The sequence below is a fragment of the Camarhynchus parvulus genome, chromosome 1 (genome assembly GCF_901933205.1).
Source record: "Camarhynchus parvulus chromosome 1, STF_HiC, whole genome shotgun sequence".
NCBI classification, from domain to species: Eukaryota; Metazoa; Chordata; class Aves; order Passeriformes; family Thraupidae; genus Camarhynchus; species Camarhynchus parvulus.
This window is the reverse complement of record NC_044571.1, coordinates 18,455,947-18,472,458: the sequence shown is the minus strand read 5'-3', so window position 1 is coordinate 18,472,458 and position 16,512 is coordinate 18,455,947. Positions and strand designations below refer to the sequence as shown.

Here is a 16,512-nt window from a genome sequence, read left to right as displayed (position 1 = left end):
GTAAGTACCCAACAGCACAGTGGAAAATTGCTAACTCTCATGAAAATAAACATGCATCTCTTTTGTATTTAACCAGCTGAAAGTACATATTTTTTAAGTTCAGGATATAGACTGTATATTAAAATGCAACAATCACATCAAAAGCCTCTTCTCTTTTCACCCACACTTTCCCGTGGGCGATCTGTCATACTGCTTAGCTTCCTCCATAACTACGAGCTTTGAATTCAGATTTTCAGTAATAGCTTTGAAATCTTCTCTCAGAAACATAGTTATGGCTGTTCTTGCAGAGTGTGCCCTTGGGGACAATGTGGGTGAGAATCTGAAGTTTTATTTTTAGTTAAACTTTGCTTACAATTTTGTTCTAACACAGAAGTATGCTGAAGAGAATATGGCTGGTAACTTCAGGGCTTTGCAAAAAAGCCTCGCTATTCTATCTGTCTGCCTTTTGCCATCTGCAAATCAATACTTGATTCAAGTGCAAAGATGTTATGAAGCTTCATTCATTCATTACTGTTTGTTGAAGGATCCAGACACTCGAGCACAATTGACTATGGAAGTCAGAGCCATTACAGTTTGATATTTAAATAGCTCTGCAAACCACAGCCATTTTACCGTCTGCCTTTAAGCATCACTCAAGTGTTCCGTGTTTAAAAGCACGAATTTCATTTTGGCCCACATTAAGTATTTTAAAATTAGCAGTCTCCTCAGTTTACTTTAGACCAGTGGGTTCAGCTTTATGACAGGGGAGACCATGGCAGCCCTCACCCAGCCCATCTGCAGCACTTTGATTTAACCAAGCACCCCTGAAGTTCAGAGAAGAACCAAGACATGGATTGACCCTGATCACCTACAAGGAGTTAAACAAAGAAGGCAACAACGTTCTGTTATTCAAAACCCAGGAATCAAACTGAACCCAACAGGTTTTAGGCAGCAAAGACTGATGTTCCCATTCCTGATCCCACTCACCATTCCACTGATGCAGCGGCCACAGGCTGTTGTTTTGAACTCTCCATGCAGCTCCTTCACAGCACTTGTTGTATAAAAACCTTCCGCCAAAAGGATTATGCCATATAAGAAGAAAAATGATGCAATGCCATAAATTACATATTGCATTAGCTGTATTCTAAAATGGAAAAGAAAGAAATAATATAATTAGATTTCAGTCCTAAAAAAACAGTCAATCTTCTCAAATTATAATAAATGAGAGACAATTCCAAGAAACAAAGTTCAAGGCTCCTTGGCATTTGAAACAAGCAGGCTGCAGGAAAACACTGTTACAACTGTGCCCCTTCCCAGGTGAGCAATCCTGATGTGCATTAGTCCTGCAGCCACCTGAGCATCCCCTGTTGGTGCTGCAGTCCTTGCACTGACTGGTGTTAGTCACCATGTTAAAGCTGCAATTTCACACCTCCACTATGGAGCTTTTCCTTTTTCCTCTTACTGCTCCTGACACCTAACTTGGGAATGGCTGACAGGGACAATGCAGGGCTTTGAAGTGGCAAAGCCTGGAGCTGCAGCCCTGACTGAGCTACCAGGCTCTGTGGTCATTCCTTTGGCTTAGGGAAAGGAAGTAGTCCCTGAAATTCACCATTTCCACCTGTGAAATCCGATTTACTTAAGTTTGCAAAAAATTCTGAGTTCAGCAATATTTGTCTGATACAAAACTCAGTAAACATGCAGTGACTTCTCCAGAGGCTGTTCTACAGCCTGGAAGGGTAGTTCCCAGTGAGCTGGTAGTTTCACTGCTTTAAGTCACAGCAGTGTTGAGTGCCTCAAAATGTTAATTTTTTTTTTTTAATGGAAGAGTTATTTAGGAAATGCTTCCGTTTTAGGTACTCTGGAACCACTCAGAGGAAGATCATCTCAGGGCACATGGTAAAAGCACTTCCCTCAGATGTTATTTGACAAAGTTCTTGATTTCTTAAAAATCTACCATCTGCAATCACACTCTAACAATATTTCTCCTTTAGCTAGAATAGGTAGATGAAAAGAATGATTCCTAGATATTATCAATCAGATTCTGTATCCAAAGCTAATTATCTTGGAGGACCAGAATTCCAGATCTCCCATACAACATTTCTGGTCTTCAAAAGTCATATTTTGTTATTAGCACGATTTCCCTGGAACTTCTTAAAAGGAATTTGATTGTTGGGATGGTCATTTTTGATGAAGTTATTCACAAAACCAAGAGGTTAATTTTATACATCCACACTACCAGTTTTCTGAGGATAAATATGCTTTGCTCAAGATATTTTCTTCTGATTCTTGCCACTCTCCACCAAGTAGCTGCTGGCATAGATCTCCAAAGAGCATCTGAATGTTTTAGTTTAAGGAAAATTGAAGACTACCATTTATATAGCTAAATGTTACCCTTGTATCAAAATAGGATCTTGCTCATTTAAAATTTTATGTGGGAAGTGTTATCTTTGTTTTCCAAACTGATTAAAAATAACTGGATAAATCTGTTGCATCTGTGCTGTAAAGAACAAAAAAATTAACTCAGGATTTGAGAGAGTGTAGAAGAAATCATTTCACCATCATTAATAGTCCAGGAGAGACCCAACACATTCTACCAGAAATCAGTAACAGGAAAAGTGGTTAAAAAAGTCTATTCCAAAGGGTGTGTTACTAACTTTTTTTTTTTTAATGTTGCTGTAGCCTCAAATTTGCTCCTTTCTAACAACTCTTCTCCCTTCTCACCCCCTTGGCTCCACAGCGGTGAGCCCTGAGCTGCTTTGGTAGGAATTATGCATTTCCCCAGCTGCTGGTGCTGACATGACAAGAAACATTGTCAACAATTCTCCAAAACATAAAACTTGCTGCCTATGACTGCTGCTTTTGCAATTTCTTCTATTTTGCTCAAATGGAGACTGATGCAAGCACAGGGTATTTTGTTACCCAGTTGCTGAAGAACAGCTGCTTACATTTTCTCACTAAATTTTGTGTCTAACTGCAGGGCCCTGGTGGCTCATGCCCTGGAGCTGGGGACACACTGCAAGCCAAAGCCAGGGACTGAGTGTGGGCAGTGCTGGAAGGGGGGACCCAGTGGGGAGCAGTCCCAGAGCAGGTCAGGGTACAGAGGGTCCTGTGGACAGGGGAAGCCCTGAAATGCTGTGGGACCAGCACCAGTGCTCAGAAGGCATGCAGCAAACTGGCAGATCTATGCCTGCAAGCACACACAGGGAGTCAGTGAGAACAGAAATTAAAAAGAAAATAAGAATTAAGTGTGCTGCATAGGGCCCTGATATCAGAGTCCTCAATATCACCTGTCTGGCGTGCTGCCTGTGCACTCCTGTGTGAGCCATGCCTACTGTGCTCATCCCCTCATCACAGCCACACATGGCCAGGCTGGCTGCTGGACATGGGACCAGAGGCAGCACTCCAGGCATTCCTCTGACCTCACAGAGAAGCCTTGGGAACATAAATGACCCAAATATTTCACCTGTGGTTATATCCAAAGGCTACATTTGTAGATCTTTCCCCTTTTTTCTCTCTTTTTTCTCCTATACTAGTCCAGCTTCTTCTGAAGAGGGAGGGTCAGAACCATGCTTCTTTGTTATTCCTGACATCCTTCCAACCGTATGTCATCAACAAAAACTAAATCAACTCCTAAAATAAAATTGTTACCCCTTGTTCTGTTACAACAGGCCCTGCTACCAGTTGCTCTTCAGCTCTCTTGTAGTTCCCTTTGGGTGTTGCAAGTTTGCTCTAAAGTCTCCCCAGAGCTTTCTCTTCTCCAGGCTAAACAGCCCCAACTCCCAGCCTGTCTTCACAGAAGAGGTGCTCCAGCCCCCTGATCATCTTGGTGGCCTCCTTTGGAGTCACTCCAGCAGGTCCATGTCCTTCCTGCATTGAGCACACCCAGAGCTGGATGCAGCACTCCAGGTGGGGTCTCACCAGAGCAGAGGGGCAGGAACACCTCCCTCACCCTGCTGGTCACACTGCTTTGGATGCAGCCCAGGATATAATTGGCTTCCTGGGCTGCAAGTGCACATTTCCAACTCACGTTCAGTTTTTCATCCAACAGCACCCCCAAGTCCTTCTTGGCAGGGCTGCTCTCAATCCCTCCATGTGTCAGCATGTGTTGATACTGGGCATTGCCCTGACCCATGTGCAGCACCTTGCACTTGCTGCTGGTGAGCAGCATGAGGCTCACATAGTCCCACCCCTCAAGGCTTTCAAGGTCCTTCTGGGCAGCATCCTTCCCTTCAGGTAAGCAAACTGCACCCCTCAGCTTGGGTGCCATCTGCAAAGCAGCTGGGAGTGCACTCCATTCCGCTGCCTGTGATACTGATGAAGATATTAAGTAGTGCTGGTCCCAGTGTAAGCAGGCATACCAGGACACACACTTTGGCTTCTTTTGTACGTCAACACCAGTAAATGACTGAGCGCCGCTACAAAAACAAGCAACCTAATTCTCAGGGATGGAGATTGAGATTTGAATCCATCTCTGCTTGTTTAGCATGAGGGTGTTATGATGAATAATGGGAATGGGAGGCATACTTACACTTCACTCAGCAAAGCATGGTCACTGGCAGTCGTGGAGAAGTGCTGCTCGAGGATAGACACGGTTCCCGTGAGTGCCACGTGGCCGCAGCCACAAAACAACGCTACCCCCGAGAAGCAGAGAATGGTTGCCACGAGTGAAGCATATGGCACTCCTCCTAGGCACTTAATGCAACATTCAAAGCAACCTAAGCAGAAGAGAGAAAGCAAAAGAAATGTCATGAGCAAAAAGGAAATTATGAGGAAAAGAATATTCGTCCTCCACTTGGTAAAAGCCAGAGGGAATAAAAGGCCCAGGCATTGACATGCTAAGCAAAAAATCTATAGGTGGTACAAGACAGCATCACCCTCTAAAGCAGTGACCTACAGATCTGTTGGTATGGACTCAAAGCCCAGAAAGTGGGCTGAGTGCTCCTGTCTTTACAGGATCAAGAGGAGATCGATGAGACAGCCTATGAAATGGAAAAAGCAAAAAAATCACTGTCTAAAGTGATCCATTGCAATTCAGCTGCTCATCTAGAGCTCACCATGTTTCAGCTTTACTAATGGCACCTATGCTGGCAGCAGTCTGGGAGCTAGACAGGCAACTACTCAGGAAGCCTTTTGGACAAGTAGGACATGCTTTGCACTTTCATGAGAACATGAATATATTTAGGTCCACAAAACTTAACTACCCCACACTCTCCCACTACTCCGAAATTACCTTTTTATATAAATCCACATGAGGTTATAGGGATACAGATACTTTTACAACAGAACAATTGAATGGGGTCCAAAGAGTAACAATTTTTGTCAAGGGCAGCTGTATGAAGCTGTATTACATAGACAGTACATTTCCAGCTTTTTATAGGATACACTGGATTTACAGTGATCCCTGAATACAGTTTGCAGTATCACAATCAAGTGAAATGCATTGTTTAACTGGTCTGAGTTAACAAATCATCCCCCCCAGAGCTGCTATTTGTATGAACACTGTAATAAGGAGGTTGCAGCTGAATTGCCAGGTTTGTTCCAACTGCGTGGCCTGAAAACCCATCTGCTTACAAAGCTGGGAAATGTAAATCGGAAACAAACGCAGCTTTTAACTGCGCTATAATGGCAATGGCAATCCATACCAATTCATTACTTCAGGGCGATGGCATTAAGCTGTCCCCATTAATGTGCATTTCATACAACTGCAAAGAACACAAGCCATTAAGACAACGCTTAATGGAGCAGCCAGCGTGCAGGACAGCCACTGCTGCTATGGCAAGGCGCTACATGGACAAAGCATTTGAAGGCAAGGAGACAGCTGGCAAATAAGGACATCACATCTTCCCACCCAAAAAATTCCTCACAAAGATCAGCAAGTCTCCAGCCACCACATGAGGCAAGTTTATTTTTATCCCCCTCCCTTTCCCACTAATGAATGAGTTGCAGAGCAGGCGCTTCTATGAGGCACTGGGGAATAACATGCATCTGATAATTGAAAGATTTCCCATTTCATAAGTGAGAAACTCTTCTTTTAGAGAGTCACTAGCAAATGCCCTAGTCAGGCTTAAGCAGCTATCACCATCAAAATTACTTACTTCACTAACTGCTGACAAGATTTGATTGTATGGAAACAAGCCTGGAAGGTTTTATAGTCTAGCCCACAGCTGGAGTCCACTCAGTAGGAACTATCTTCATGACAAAAATACTGCCAAATGAGCAAACACTGCAGCTCAGCAGTGACAGGCCAAACAAAATCCAAATGCACGCTATCAGAGGAAATCATCTCTGGCTTTCATTTTATCACAGAGGTCCAGAGCTGAGTTCAGACAACATACCTTGCAGAGCAATCCTCTGCTCAGGGGAATCTGCCTGCGAGCAGCTCACATGCAAGAGCAGCCACGCACGTGAGCCTGGCTCTCCTCCACAGCATCTGGTCCAAACCTCCCAGAGTTAATCCAAGAAAGGCATGCACCTGATGCAGGATTAGCCACAAAAGATTATCCAAAAGTATCGATCTCTGACCCAGCAGACAACACACTTGTGGTCACAGCACAAAATAAACCACCTTTCGAGCCACACTCCTAAAGCAGAGACCCAACACCTGATCATTGCTTAGTGTGGAGAGGTTGATCACTTAAACTGAGCTGATCCCACAGACTGCTTTAGAGAAGGATCCCATCAAAGACGGAAAATAAAAACAGCTGGAAGTAAAACCAAGAGATTGACAAGATCCAAAAGAAAAGCTGTTGGTTTCAGAAAATGGGAGCAGCCTGACAAAGCTAAAAACTGGTGTATACCCAGGACTGATGTTTAATACCCCATACTGCCAAGCCAGCTTTCCAGGCCACTGGCAGAACATTTGCCCTGAGGAGTTTGTTGGATCCCTTACCCAAACACGACAGTATCTGCCACTAATCCACAGACCCTCAAACACAAGGTAACAGTGGCAGAGCCGCTCTCACCTCTCAGCAACTGGCAGCTGCACAGATTGTCTTTGTGGCCATACTCTTTGTCTTCCTCTGCAGTCCAAGTAAAAAGACATCACAGAACTTGGGTGGCCAAGGGTATCTTGGCTTTAGACACCCTCAGAGATGTCTAAAGCAACCACATTATTCTGAACAGAGAAAACTGCCCATATGTGGAACTGCAGGAACTACTCACCTTGACCCCAAGACTAAAGCAGGAATCAGAGAAACTTTGGTACACCTGGAAACAGCACACAGCCAGCTTGCAAGCACATGAAGCATCCCAAACCAGCATGTTTCCAAGAGACAGCATCCATCCATACATAGTCATTCTGCACTCAAATTGACAGCAGAGCTGCACAGCCTCCTGCCAGAGGGTAACTAACTGCAGGATGCAACCTCATCTCAGTGCTGGGGCTGCCAGACCTCCCCCTCAAATCCCACTGTGAATACTCTTTATGAGCAGATTAAAGCCATGCCTAGCCCAAGCAATATGGCTGATTTAATAATTTTAACACATTTAAGCCTAAAACAATACTGCCAAGAGCAGCTTTCAAAACCAGCTACAACGTGAAGCTCATCAAGAACTGAGATACGCTTACCAAGCTTCCCAAAGAAGCACTGAAGCAAAGCAGAGGATTTCTGAAAACAATTAAGAAAGCTTTCCAGGAAACCTTTATGTTCTCTCTCTGCAACTCTTAAGTCAGCAACTATCTTCACACAGTACAACTGAAACCCCAGGAAGATGTTTGCCTAGCTCATGTTCACAAAATAACTTGCTAACACTCTGCTGACAACTGCAGGCTGAAGGCCTGTGAACTCAAGCTGACAAAAATAAGTAGCATTAAAATAAGTTCAGCTCCAATTTTCTGCTAGTTTTTACTTTCCATATGGCCAAAACGCTGCACTGTTCAGCTGTATATCCACTTCCAATGAAACAGTATAAAACGATTTAAATATGAAACTGTACAGCGCAAACACACATCACTGCATCTTCCCTTTCAATGGCCATTTTGTGCAAGGCATCACTAGAACCTTTTGTGCAACTCAGCAGAATAAAAACATTTTTTGTCCTCAGGCTGGTGAGCAGCAGTTGCCATGGAGGCAGGTTAATAACAGCCCAATGATTTGCCCAGAGCTGCCTGTGATCTTGGCTACAGATTTAACACACTCTCAGAAGGAGGCCAGCTAAAACAAAGACTGAGATTATTCTCTAGCGAATGAATGCTATTAAACACACACACACGCACAAATATTCTTGCTAAAGGACAAAAATAAAGGGAAGAGAAAGAAACAGGAACTGGCCATTCTTTTAATCTCCTGGCAGCTATCAGTCACAGGAAATTGGTAAAGGATGAACCTACATATGTACATAAATCGGCAATTGGTTGCTTAATGTATGATGAACAATTATACAATCTGCTCAGCAGTGTACAGCCTACTGCATGCATACAGGGGCTTAGCCATTCAATTTCCCATGCCAAATGGTGATTGTGTGGCTAAACCGCCTTTGGTACTTTAAGTACAGCTTTAAGATTTAAACTCAGAATGGCAAGGTAGTAGAGAATTAATGGAAAATGGTCTTTAAATAAAAAGAAAAAAGAAGCCATTCTCACACAGTACCTTATCCTATTAAGGTCAAATCTGTGTTTTGGAAATTACAAAGGACAATGCAATAGGATCAGGTAGCTTCCTTGAGTATTCCTACGGCTTGCTCTACATCAGTTCTTGAAGCCCAGACTTGAAAAGCTGAGACAGGCTGATGTTCACAAAGCCCTCTCTCAAAGCAAAGCATGGAAAACATGCTGTAAAGAAAGAATATTCACACCTCTTGGACAGAAAACCAGCCTATTGTCTAATGTTCCAAACACCTCCCAGGTTGTACTAGCACCTCAGTGCATCTCAGGTTCTAACCACTGGTCCATAGTCAAGGTCACTATGGAACAAAAAACCACGGAACCAAGAAAACCTGAAAGGAGCTTTGAAAAGTTTTCCATTTCAGGGAGCTAAACCTCCAGGATCCTGTGGCTGTCTTTGAATTAGTTCCCAGTTTTTTTTCCTTAGAAGTTTAGTTTCTTCCCCTCCCATGAAAGATAAAGCAATGGGCATCATTTTCTCCTCGTCACTTACTTCCTGTAATTGTGTAACACATTTTAAGAAATGCTGGCCTGTCAGACACCAGCCCAGTTAATACATTGCAGAAATTGCACTTCATGTTTCACCATGGAACCACAATCACGTGGGGAGGAACTGTTCTAACAAAAGGAAGGTTGCAAGAAATCCAAGGGAAGAAAGCCCTAGATAACACCTTAAATGAAAGCACTAGATAGATGACATCTTAAATGCAGCCATCTAACTAAATTGGGCTCATTACTACACATCCACAGGAGCCTAGTGTTGGTAGCATCACTCCCAATTCACAAATAAATGTAAGAGGACAACTCAGTACTTGACATTTACCTCCTGCTTTCCCCAGTGTTGAAGACTACCCAATACCAAGCATGAATAATACCCTTGGAGGCCTAAACCACCATGGATTTTTGTCAGAAAATGAACTTTATGTCAATGAAAGCAACTGCCAATTTTACTGCCACCCACCGTATGTTTGAAAATTTCCATTCTGAATGGCTTATGCATGCTAGGATGTACATTTTCCTACTGCTGCATGATAGGCAGCCACAGGAGAAGCAGTGAGGGATGTGGGAATAGGCTAATACCTCGGAAGCAAAATTGGAATTTACCTCTTTCTTCTCTGCATGAGACTAAGCCAGTACCTGGCAATAAGATAACTCCTCACATCTGTCACCCACACCTGCAGCCAAGGGTCAGTGGCAACAACACAAAAAGATAAAATATCTAACCTTACAAGGGTAAGTTTAAAGCCTGTGACAAATTTCTTTCCATGCTTTAGTAAGCAACTAAAATAAAAAGGCTCTACATTTAATCACATGGAAGTCTTTGTTCAAGATCTATCCTTACTGATTCCTGTTCATCTTAAATTTTGCTGATTTACAAAACATGACACAAAGCAAAACCTGCTGTTACTACTTAGAATAAATGTTCACTCACCAGTGGATTAACATTAAACAGATTAAATAAGTGATGAACTCAAATAGAGAAAATCCTTTCTTCTCCTTCCACAAACCACTTAAGGCTCTTCTACAGAAACTTCCTTTCAGTATTTCCTAATTTTGCCTTTTTGTCCTACACAAATAAGAAGTTGTGAAATTAACTTATACTGAAAATTAATTCATAAGAGCCAGAAAACTTAATGTAAATGCACTTTAGTCTAGCCAGATTGATAATCTCCCCAGTGTATTTGCATTCTCCTCTTCCAGGGTTATTAATCAATAGCTCCTTCCTGGCCAGCAGTCCCTGTGGTGAAGGGGACATGACCTTTGGAGAACACTGCCATCAGGGCTGCCATGAAGGATCAGACCTGAAATGCAGCAAGAGCACCTCTGTTATCCCTCCAAGCGGCCAGCACAAGATGCTTCTTTCAGGTAAAAACCTGTGAGATCTGGGGTAGCCTGATCCATCCAGTAAACCTCACCCCAGCCTCTACTATTTAAGAGCTACCTGAAGAACAAGTAGCTCCTTTCTCAAGGTCATGAGCTTTAATTGTAACTTCTCCAGTTATTCTTGATACACATACAAGATATCTGGTTTCAGCACTGTCATACAGCTAGTTCCCCTCTTCTGAAAAGGTATTTATTCTCTGTTATCAGTTAGATGCTTCCATATTCTTGTGCAGAAGAGAACTAAAAGTCCTTGCTCACACCTCCTGTGCTGGAAACCAATGCAGAGAATGCAGGAGAACTGGTGCACACTAAGAATAAGCATCTCGCAGCCTGGAGGAACCATTAGCAGACTCTTCTTCAAATCCACAAAGCACTGAGTATTGCTGTGGTACTGTATGAGAAATGATATCAAGTGCTTTCTGAATTTGTCTGCAAAAATACAGTAAGCACAGGTTTAAAATCAAGCACTTTTTTTTCTTGTACCAAAAAACCCCACAAACAAATAAACAAACAAACAAACAAAAGAGCTCAAAGAAACCAAACAGCCTTTCAGAGGTTATCAATATTCATCTACAGCAAAAGCTATTTTTTTTTCTCTCACTAAGGAAAAAATGATGTTCAAATTGGAGAAAAGGCTGTTTCACCATGGCAAGATTTGTTTCTTCTGAATGGTGTTAAATGATGCAGAGAAGACTCTAAGAACAGATAGCAGTAATCATAACCTTATTTTTTTCCCTTCCAAATCTCTTCTTCCCAAATCAGCAGTTCTGACAGGAAAAAAATTGCACTCACATTTCTGGAACCAAACCTGTTTCATGCAAAGACAGATTATCTGAATGTGTTTTTTACATGCCTTATCTAGTTTACCTTCTTCAAATTTAGTGAAATACACACACTCCCCATCTATATCATTCCAACCTCTGCAAGGCTCATTAAGCTCACAGGTGTTCTGTTTTCAGACAGTAAAATCCTCAGAATAGGAATCACTACATCCATACTTATTGCAAGTGCCCATCCCAGCTGTTTGCTGTACGAGAGAAAGGAGTCAGACCTGCACAGGAAGAACACTGCTGCCCCACAAGATGGTGGGATGAGAGAGTTGCTCTTGTCCAGCTTTATTGCTTTTGGACAGAGGTCAGGCAGAACTTCATTTTACTTCATGTCTCTGTTTTACTTTTGGCCTATGAAACAGTAGAATCCATAGCAGAAGAAAAATACCTAATTTATACCTTGGAAAAGGCCTTACTTCAAACAGGTTTCAATGAGAATTCTTGAGGGATATTTCTTAGCTCTAAGCTACTTCTGCAGGAAAAAAATTAAGCTGGTGATTTAAAAAATAGACTTCTCACATAAGGGACAGATCAGGCATTATTGATAAATGCTTTGGCATTATTTCTCCTGGAGACTTGTTCTAGCATTTACTATCCAAAATAACCCTTGGGATTCAGTGCAGCCTGAGCATGTGGAAATGCTCAACTGGCATGCAGAGCTCAAAGTTCAAACACACTGCACCAGCAAGGGCAGCTTCAGGTCCAAACTGGGGCTGTAACTCTCAGCTGAAACATCAACAACTCACTGCTCAACAGGCCTGAAGACCCTCCTTCCTTTCTGCCCTTGCTCTGGCCTTCCTCCTCTTGCTTCCCTTATTTTTTCCTCTTTGAAGAAACACTTGGGAAGTTCAACATGCTGGAACTGCTGCTTCAAAAGGTGCCAGCCCAGGAGATAATTTTGGACAAACTCAAGGTAGAAAGGTAAAAGAGATGAAGCAATGGGCAAACTGCCTGAAGGTCTAGACAATCTCAGTGTGGAAATACAAAGGCACCTAAGCATTATGGTTTCATGGGCGACTTCCATAGCTCTGTGAAAATCTGTAAGGACACTTGAGTTTCCTTGATCCAACCATCCTCCAGACCCACCTGTATCTTGGCTGACGTGATTTTGAAAGCTGACTTTTACTGTAATCAAAGGTGAATATCTTACCTGGAAGAATGGAGTTGAAACTCTTAGCTCCACCTTTTTGCCAGCTGTAACTCACCTCACCCTCCACCAGCCTTCAGCACCCAGCAGGAGAGCAAGACTTTAGCCTCACTGGATTTCAGCCACCGCTATTGACCGCTTCCCCAGTTGACTCCTCCCTAAGCTATAAAGAAGCAAACAAGAAACACAACCTCTCTCTCCCTAGAGCTGAAAACAGGCCAAAACTTGTGTGTTTGTGCATTGTGCATGTGTATGTGTGGGTGTGGGGGGTGCGTGTGTGTATGTATTCCAGCCTGGCAGATCTCAGATTCAGAAGGTAAATTCTCAATTTAAGAGATAACTGAAGATGCAAAGATCTTCCCAGACATTCATCCAACTATGGAACAAGAGGAGTAATGAGAAAACTGAACTGTAACTGTAGAAGTCCTTTGTTCTGCAACAGCTTTCATGCTATTATTTCCCCAGCTGAATCCCCACCTCATTTCCAAAACTTGAGCTTGTTTCCGCAAAGGAGCAGTAAGGCTGTTTCAGTGAGATACTCCACCTTCACATGCCCTTATGTGCTCACAGAGCAGCTGAAACACCTCCCAGCAGCTGGGGGAAGCAGGTTTCAAAAAAAAAAAAAAAAAAATTCCATAAAGCAAACAACACCCACACAACCTGGAATAGTGCCTACAGCTAAGCTCATGTTAAACAACTACTGCAAAGTTTCTCTTTCTAGAGAAAAAGATGGCACTTTGCTTTCTGGGAAAAAAATTCTTTTAGCATTTTGAAAGGCTCATTAAGCTTGCAGATGTTCTGGGGATCTCTTGGCTCCAGCATTGCAGTGAATCTCCCACACTGACTCTTCCCTAGTTGCTCAAGAGCTGGATTCAAGCTTAAATTAGGGAAGTGAGATCATGTTGTACCTGGAGACCCTGGAAGAAGAGGTGGATGCCATGAGGACTGCCACAGAAGTGCCCTCATAGTGATGCCCATTTGGACACTGACAGAGGAGACAAAGGCACCCAAGAAATCCTGTGGTTTGTCAAAGGAGCACAGGTTATCTCAGCACAGCAGCCAGTGCCACCCAGCAGTGGGGAGCTGTAGGCCAGTGCTGAAGGGAGGCATCTTATAGCAGGAATTTGTGTTGAGGCTGAAGTGACATCTTCCCTGCAAGCTAAGGGACAGGAGAGAAGACCAGCATTTTCACGGTGGCTAATCCATCACTGGCAAGTTGGTTTTACTCAAGATCTGTTCAGAGAGGTTTCATTTTTGCCTAAAAGACTTTTAATTTCTTTAAGTGTAGCCATTTAAAACATCTTCCCTTGAACTGGCATTTCTGGGCTCTGGTGGGGGCAGGGGGGTTTACACCATCACCAAGAACCCTTTCATCCTTAACTCCTTCATGACAGGCATATTTACCTACATGCTAGCTCAGAAAGATTCCCAAGGCAGACTGAAAAGGGTTCAGTTGCCTAAACAAGGGTTTCTAGCACCATTTTAGGTGCCAGACTCCCAGCTGCTGTAACAGAAGGCTGTGCATCTCTGTGTCCTGGCTCATCTGTGCCAGCACATATGGACATGTCTCATCACTGGGGACAGCTGAAGGGGCCCAAGACCCTGATAACCAGGGTCTAGCCTGCTCCTTCCACATCCTTCACAGCTCAGGAAGGCAGCATTCATAATCTACCACCACTCCCTGAAGCATTTCTTTTGTGTGTAAAATATCCCATGTGTACTAAATGTGAAGTTTGGAAATATCTTCTATCAGCCCCAAACCTGTCACCCAGGTAACTTGTCATAAAATATGGTCAAATGAATATTGATACTGAAGACAGAGATCATAATTTGTGACCTAAGTATTTTTTGGGGAAAAAGCCATTTGAAATACATAAACATTTGAATCCTAAAGCACAAGAGCAGGAAAATATGATGGGAAGGGGAAGGATGAGGCAGCAAGCTTTGGTGAATATTTCCCTGCATTGCTATTAAAGTCTCTGATGCGGAGGCAGGCCTCTCCAGCAAACAAGCTGTCAAGCGGGCTTCAGTCACTCAGCTCCATAAAGAGAAGAGAATTCTGGATTGAGCTAGCTGCAAAGGCTGTCTCTGAGCATATACATCCCTTGCTGTGCTATCCATCAGTCAGACTGGAATTTTCTAATGTGATCAATCACAGGCTTGATTTCAGGTGCCTTTCTGAGATGCTTCAAAACTCAATTCCCCCACAGACCCTTAAAATAAGGCTTCATGAAAAGTAAATAGGATCTTCTTGAGGTCTCAAGCCAGACATCGAAAGGACAGGCATGGAGAATCACCAAACCATTTTTACAGCCTCACCTGAAATTCTCCTCTAGACTCTCACAGATGCATTTAGTGCTTCTAGCAAGGGAAAAGTGCAAACCAAACCACAGAATATTGTCTATGAAGCATAGGCTACCAGTGAGTCAGATTTGCTGTCACTGCTTTAGTGTCATTTCTGCATTTGTGGTTGATAAGTCTGATGGATTCATCCACATAAACCCCCAAACCATTTCATCTCATCCATAAACAATTTTGAAGCAATTGGGAGCACAGTTAAAAGGAAGCTGTCCCTCACACGACGCATTATTGTCTTTCAAGCATAAACAAGGAAATTCAAATTTATGTCAAGTATTCATACAAAAAGAAGTAGGCTCCTTACAGCCTTAACAAATAAAACAAGAAAAACAGAGGAACGTTTATCTTAAATTGTTAGGACTACTGCAAAGCATTAAGTTTATGCTACTACCATTTCTGATCTCTTCATTTCCCTTTCACCCAGCCCTTTATTTACCTTGAATCCCCAAAGGACTAATATTGCCTCTCAATGCTGGCACATGATGGTACCGGTGTGGCCTTGAACTCCTGTACATCCAGTGGTACCTGCCAATTTCCATTTCTGGTCTGGTGATCACTGCCAATTTTAGGTGGTAAAAAGTCAGTGTCACCAGCAAGTTTTAGTTCAGTACTTTCAGTCATTTAACTTTAAAAACAAGAGCCCAGAAAAACACACTGTAGTTTCAGAACTGAAACAACATAACCTTACAGACTAAGGGAAGCGATTAGGAGGGAAGATCAAGAGGGAAATGCTCACACAGGTGTTAAGAAAGGTTGAATAGCTGAAACTCTACCTAGGATTTGAGTTAAAACACATAAGGAAGAGCCCTCTATTCCTTACCCCCACCCACTCTCATGTCTCCCTGTCTTTGTCCATGACAAAAAGCTCTGCTCCAGCAGAAAAGGAAGGTAAAGTCATGGAAAATCACGTTACCTGTTTTTTAAAAAGACACTAATGCTGTCAAAGAAAAAGGTTATTCCTTCATGTCAAGGTAGGGCAAACACAAAGGTTTGCACTGATACTTTCGTACATTAAAAAATAAAAGTTTGGTTTTTATATCACCTAGGCTTTATTTCACCTAGGCTCTGCTCACATCCAAAAATCTGGACCAAGTGGGTTGAAAATGATTTGTTCCAGGTTCATGGCCAAGAAGAGCATTCCTGCTACTCCTTGTCTTTCCAGAGGAAGCCCAGCAACAAGACCCCACATGCAGTAGCTCACCTCACCCACTCACACACTCATGGCACACTCACTGGCACAGGGTTTCTGTGCCCCTGAAGAGGCAGGAAACAGCATCAAACCACTTCTGAGCCTACATGTCCCCATTGCTACCACTATGGCCTTGTCAAAGCTGTCAGGGTGACACTGACAGACCTTTATTCAAAATGCATCAGAATGCCCCTCTGCAGGGGCTAAATGAGAAAGCAACCATCATTTCTGGCTGAAGCAAATCCAATTCAGCAGCATTTGGGCATGTGGAGAACGTGAAGGTTGTGAGGATGAAAACCCCATCTACTGTAGACTAGATTAGAGACAAATTTCAAGGGGCAGGAGAAGTAGAAATGCCATAAATTTCTATCCTATGAGGGGCTCAGAAGGTCCTGGACCAAGTCCCTCTCATATGGTTTTGCTGCTTGTGCAATGAGGAGTTTGGCACAGCCACATTTGCATATGTCAAGAAGAGAAAAAAATCTTGGCCTTGAATCCAAATGCTGGATCTAGAGATTTAAAC

At 42.9% G+C, this 16,512-nt stretch overlaps 1 protein-coding gene across 6 annotated transcripts in view; it reads right to left on the bottom strand.

Annotated features, from left to right (window-relative positions):
• GPM6B (glycoprotein M6B) overlaps positions 1 to 16,512 on the bottom strand; it is a 107,205-nt gene that overhangs the window by 9,488 nt on the left and 81,205 nt on the right. For 3 of the 6 annotated variants that reach the window (XM_030943287.1, XM_030943372.1, XM_030943201.1), the window contains exons 2-4: positions 15,237 to 15,356; positions 4,508 to 4,694; positions 967 to 1,123 (exon numbers count right to left, since the gene is read on the bottom strand). In XM_030943287.1, coding sequence (XP_030799147.1) covers positions 967 to 1,123; positions 4,508 to 4,694; positions 15,237 to 15,356 — 464 coding nt within the window. The remainder of the gene's footprint in view (positions 1 to 966; positions 1,124 to 4,507; positions 4,695 to 15,236; positions 15,357 to 16,512) is intronic. The other 3 variants (XM_030943548.1, XM_030943636.1, XM_030943462.1) reach the window with 1 other exon arrangement.